Source organism: Physeter macrocephalus, chromosome 12, assembly GCF_002837175.3.
Source record: "Physeter macrocephalus isolate SW-GA chromosome 12, ASM283717v5, whole genome shotgun sequence".
In the NCBI taxonomy this organism is placed as follows: domain Eukaryota; kingdom Metazoa; phylum Chordata; class Mammalia; order Artiodactyla; family Physeteridae; genus Physeter; species Physeter macrocephalus.
Genome location: NC_041225.1, coordinates 24,761,022 through 24,767,021, shown reverse-complemented (window position 1 = coordinate 24,767,021; position 6,000 = coordinate 24,761,022). Strand labels below are relative to the sequence as shown.

General features: G+C 40.1%; 1 protein-coding gene across 10 annotated transcripts in view; it reads right to left on the bottom strand.

Annotated features, from left to right (window-relative positions):
- Positions 1–6,000, bottom strand: part of SEPTIN10 (septin 10) — a 58,395-nt gene that overhangs the window by 29,001 nt on the left and 23,394 nt on the right. For 2 of the 10 annotated variants that reach the window (XM_024116574.3, XM_007119276.4), the window contains 2 exons: positions 3,441–3,561; positions 2,832–3,027 (listed from right to left, as the gene is read on the bottom strand). The exons of 6 other annotated variants lie outside the window; for them this stretch is intronic. In XM_024116574.3, the coding sequence (XP_023972342.1) occupies positions 2,832–3,027; positions 3,441–3,561 (317 nt within the window). Of the gene's footprint in view, positions 1–2,831; positions 3,028–3,440; positions 3,562–6,000 lie in introns of those variants that run through there. 2 more of the 10 variants (XM_028497160.2, XM_028497161.2) reach the window with 2 other exon arrangements.

Below are 6,000 nucleotides of genomic sequence, written 5' to 3'. Positions count from 1 at the left end.
CAAGAGGGAAGAGATATGGGAACATATGTATATGTATAACTGATTCACTTTGTTGTAAAGGAGAAACTAACACACTATTGTAAAACAGTTATACTCCAATAAAGATGTTTAAAAAAAAAAAAAAAAAAAAGATACTGGTTGAAAACCTCACGTATAGATATAACATGCAAAAATACTAAAAGGAAAAAAAAAATCAGAACACAATATAAAAAGAATACCAAATGGTATCCAAGACTGCCAGGTTAATTTACCAGTAAAAAGTCAGTTACTGTAATTCATCTTATTAAAGATTAAAGGAGAGAAATTACAATCTTTTCCACAGAATGCAAAAAAAAATCTGATAGTAATATATATTCATGATTTTAAAAAAACAACTCTTGCTAGTAATATAAAGTAACTTCCTTATTCTAACTGAAAAAAAGAAAGCAGCATAATTCAGGGCAAAAAGGAAGCTTTCCCTTTGGAGTCAGGGCAAGGCAAAAATGCCCACTATCTCCACTGACTCCAGTGGAGTACTGCCAGTCCCAGTGCAGTCAGGTATTAAAATGTGAGAAAGGAAATAAAGACCACTGTCTTCAGCCATGCTGGAGGAGCAGCAACTGGATCCACACCCCGCCCCCGCCCGGACAAAATATATGGAAAGGGGGTTTCAGACACAGGACAACAGGCAGTAAAAACGCTGATCACTGGGAGGGAGATGAATGAGGGGAGTCTACAGCCTCCCAGCCCACTGCCTGCAGACAAGTTTCTGGGGCCCAGCACAAAAGAGGGCACAAAGCCTGGCAGACCCACTAAGGACGGAGGAGAGGCAGGTGCTCAGGGAGGCCACAGCACGGAGACTTCACCAGAGGGCGCCGGGGAGAAGGCACAGCACCCGCCCCAGCAGAAGGCACTGCCCCGGGGGAGCCCCTGGGGAAGAAGTGGCCTGCAGGGCACGTGAGGGAACTCAAGGCTGTGGACACTTCCTGTAACTGTCGTGGTGGTGGGTAGGAACTACACATTTGTCAAAAGTAACTAAATTGTACACTTAAGCAAACAATGCATTGTATTATTCTATGTAAATTATACAGCAGTAGGGCTTCCTTGGTGGTGCAGTGGTTAAGAATCCGCCTGCCAACGCAGGGGACACGGGTTCAATCCCTGATCTGGGAAGATCCCACATGCCACGGAGCAACTAAGCCCGTGCACCACAACTACTGAGCCTGCGCTCTAGAGCCCGTGCTCCGCAACAAGAGAAGCTACCGCAATGAGAAGCCCGCGCACCACAACGAAGAGTGGCCTCCGCTCACTGCAACTAGAGAAAGCCCGTGCGCAGCAACAAAGACATAACGCAGCCAAAAATAAAAAACAAAGAAATTTTTAAAAAAATTATACAGCAATAAAACTTATTTAAAAAGAAGAAACAAAAGAATTAGAAAGGAGGAATATGCCATTATTTGCAGATTATACTATTACATACATAGAAAACCTAAACAAATTTAGAGACGAGTTATTGGAATTAATCAGAGAATTCACAGAAGTGGCTATATGCAAGATCAATTATATTTCTGTACACCAGATAGAAAATGAAATATTTGTAAAAGATACCATTTACAAGATCATCGAAACTACCAAATATCTAAGAATACATGTAAGTGATTTCTATACAGAAAAGGCCTTTGCCTCCTCCACCGACCTGCTTCCTCCAGAAAGCTCACAAAACTGTTTCCTGAAATCTAAAGCAGAACACACAAGTGTTCTGAACAGGCTAACACATAAAGACAGTCAATGATGCAACCTATTTTCCCTCTAAAGCAAACTTTTAGGACCTAGGAAACTACCTCTAATAATGAAAATATATAACTTTCAAAAAGGAGAAAGAACAAAAAGTCATTGCTTTGCCCCAGTCTATTTCCTCCTTTTATAGTTTAAATTTCATATAGAATCTATAATCAATCTTTATAATACCATAGGAGGGGCTTCTCTGCTGGTCCAATGGTAAAGTCCACCTGCCAATGTAGGGGACGCAGGTTCGATCCCTGGTTGGGAACTAAGATCCCACAGGCCGCAGAGCAACTAAGCCTGCGCACCACACTACTGAGCCCGCGCTCCACAACTACTGAGCCCGCACACCTCAACGAGAGAGCCCGCGTGCTGCAAACTACAGAGCCCACGTGCTCTGGAGCCCATGCACCACAACTAGAGAGAGAAACCTCGCACACCACTACAAAGAGCCTGCGTACCGCAACTAAGACCTGTCACAGCACCCCCCACAAATAATAAAAATAAATACATAAATAAATAAAATTTTTAAAAAAGAATAATTATAATACCATAGAAATAATGACAAAAATAGTGACCTAATATAAAATACAAATAAAAATTTCATTATCAAACCTTTCCTGCAATACTTAATAATGTACCTGGCTAATTTAGTTAGAATTTCACAAAACAATTCATGCACCATGGATTTGGCGATTATATATTTGCCATATATGCCTTGTTTTTTTTGTTTTTGGTTTTTTTTCTCAACAAGACAAGTCTTGCCTGAAAATTAGTTAAAATCACTTAATATACACCAAATTGTCATATCAGGAAATAACTAAAACTATTTTTGCTAAAACACATTTTAAAAATGTGATTCAAATTACTCTAAAGAAATTAGACAAGTGGATAGAAAAATGTCAATTTGTTAACAATAATAAAATATTGCTTAATTATTTAAAAAATTTAAGTCTGTGAGGAAAGGCATGGGTTTCCACAGTTGCAAATCAAATCACAGCACATAGGGCAAGAAGGCAGATATCCTGAAATAAGAAAAACCTATTTTATTACAAGAGGAAAGCATGTACCTCTCTTCTTTGTTTATTTGGTCACCAAATCCCACTGTATTCACGATGGTCAATTTCAATCGAACGTTACTTTCCTGGAGTTCATATGTCTGTGCTTTAAGTCTAACATGTGGGTAAAAATGGGAGGATTCATGGTCTTCAAAATTCGTATTAAATAATGTGTCAATCAGCGTTGATTTTCCAATTCCAGTCTCCCCTGAAAGAAATGCAGGTACATCTTCACAGGTGCACAGGATGGATGAGAAAAACAGAATAGTAAACTCTTACAGTGGTTTCACGGGTCCCAAATATTTCAAATACTTCGAAGGCTGGATTGTCCCTGAAATAAATACATGCTAAGGCTGGTCCATTGAGTCACCAGCAGAGCATAAAAATGAATCACATGTGCTAAGTTACTCAGAACTCTGAAGAAAGCACTGAAATGTTTAAAGAACAAACAAAAAGTTTAAAGCAGTACAGCTAAGAAAACCAAAACTGATAGAATTTAAATAACTGAAAAAAAATCTGTAATCATGATCTTAAGTTGCTAGCGTGGGCCCCATGCCGCTCGTGACAAGAAGGAAGTGAGCACAGAACAGGAAGGAAGGATCTGGGGGGCTTGGCACTGACCCACGCAGAGGATATTAAAGCAGAAGCCTTGCTGAATCGATCTGTTGACCAGCTGATCAGGCAGACTCTCAAAACCAACATGGCCAGACATGGCTAAAGAACGAGTAGTTTCTTTTTTTTGCTGAAAGGAAACAAAAACAACGGCAACAATTTTTTAAAGTTTTACTAAAACAGGATACAGGCACATTAGAGATAAACATAATTTATCAGAAAAAAAATTAAAGACTTTTTGATCATTATACCTCCCCCAAGATACAACTGGTTAAGTTTGTGAGAAACCTGTGTCCAGACCCTCAAAACACATATTTCTTATTATCTTCCTATGATGAGAGTCCAGCACTACTTACGACATAAAAATATTTGATTTCCCAAAACAGGAAAATACTCAAGTAAACTACGGCATAATCATTCACAAAATGAAGTGTGTAAAAGTCATGAAAGATGTTTTTGATAAATGTTTAAGAACTTAAATTCTCACATTAAAATGTCAAGTGAAAGAGGCACAGTATGAAATTACAGATACAGTTCCAGTCCCCAGTAACGGCAGAGTAACTTATGTCACACCCACCTCCTTGCTAATAACAACTACAGTCAGTTCCTTCAGTCTCTGAGGCACACACATCTGCTAGCTTTTCCCGAGGGCAGACCCCGGTCACTGCCGCACAAGCAGACAGAGTGCAGGATGGAGGTGAGAGTCTCACTGGGGTCAGAAGCCAGTGGAGACAAGGGCAGGCAGGTCAGCTGAAAACTCAAAGGGAAAATCCAAGAAAGGAGGGAGTCCAGCCTTTGCACACACACCCTCAAATCTTTGGCGGAGTGCTGAACTGCACACAGATAGGGGAAATGGGAACGGGAAGGAGCCAAACAGAGTTTCCTAGAGGGCCAGCCTGGGGAGCTTGAATTTAAAGTCTGTAAGTTACAGGGGCCCAGTAAACACACACAACCCTAGATGGGCCTCGTTTTAGGAGTGAGGATCACATCCCAGGAATCAGAAATCGTCTCTAGTGCTGAAGGCACAACTGAAATAGACCCGCCGTAACACAGATCAGTGTGAGCAGCCAGTGACTTAACTGCGTGCTAGATCAAAGGCCAACGCTCCTCAGAAGACGACAGAGGCCAGCACCTCTACAGTGTATCATCCACAACATCTACTATACAATCAAAGCACCACATAGGAAGAAGCAAAAAAGTGATTCAGAATCAAGGAAAAAAACAGTCAAAAAAATGAGATCCACAAACGAGCCAGATGTTGAACTAGCTGATAAGAACTTGAAAAGAACTCTATAAATATGTTGAAGAAGAAAAACGTGCTCTTTTTCTACAGGAAAAAGATGCATATAATGGGTGACGTGACAGGGAACTGTAAGAGAAACGTGAAAGCGCTCGGCAACAACGAAAGGCAACAAATGGAATTCCTAGAATGGAAAAAATGCAACATCAGAAATTAAAAAGTTATTGAATAGTATTAACAGCAGATCAAACAATGGAAGGAAGCATTGTTCACTATCATTATCCATGCTAAATATCTTTATCCAAGCTAAAAATCTTTCATAGAAAGGATAAAACTATAACAGAGCCTCAAAAAACTGGCACAATATCAAATGGTCTAACATACCCATAATCGGAATGCCGGGTGGGAAAGAAATGGGAGCCAGAGGAGGGAGGAAGGAAATGTCTAAGTAATAGTGAATGAAAACGTTCTAATTGTTTCGGCATGAACTCAGAGATCCAAGAATTCCAGCAGACTACAAACGAAAAAATCCAAAGGATCCCACAGCCAGGCACATCAGAGCAAACCATCTAAATGTAAGGATGAAGAAAGCTTTACAAGCAACCCGGGGTGGGGAGGCATATTACAGACAAGTAAAACATAAGGTGCGCACCAAAAGACGACAGAACAGCACCAGTAAAGCGCCAAAGAAGAAGTGACAGCCCAGAGTTCTGTATCCAATGAAGACACCCCTCACAGGTGAAGGCAAATGTAGACGGCTACATTTGCTAAATGCACAAATGACATTTACGAAATGTCACGACCAGAAATGCTACACGACAAGAAATGCTAAAAGTTCTCCAAGAGAAAGGAAAATGACAACAGATGGAAACCCAGATCTACAAAAAGCATGAAGACTGTCAGAAAGGTAAAAATATGGGTAAACGTAAGAGAATTTTTTGCTTGTTTTAATTTCTTGAAAATATAGATTGACTGTTTAAAGCAATAACAACAGTGTATTACAGGATTTATGATACATGGAGAAGCAGGATGCATGACTGTGACAGCACAAAAGATGGGAAGGGGAATGGAGTTACACTGTCATAAGGTTTCTACACTATACAGGAAGTGCTGCAACACTGAAGGCAGTGAGTGATAAGTTAAAGCCCACACCAATTACTGTTTAAAAAAATAAAAGACCAAAGAGGGTTAGCTAGTAAGCAATCATAAAAATACTCCATTAATCCAAAAGGAGGCAGGAAAAGAAAGAAAAAAGAAAGAACAAATGGGACAAATGGAAAACACATGGCCACAAATGTATGGACACCAAGGGGGAGGTGGTGGTTGGAT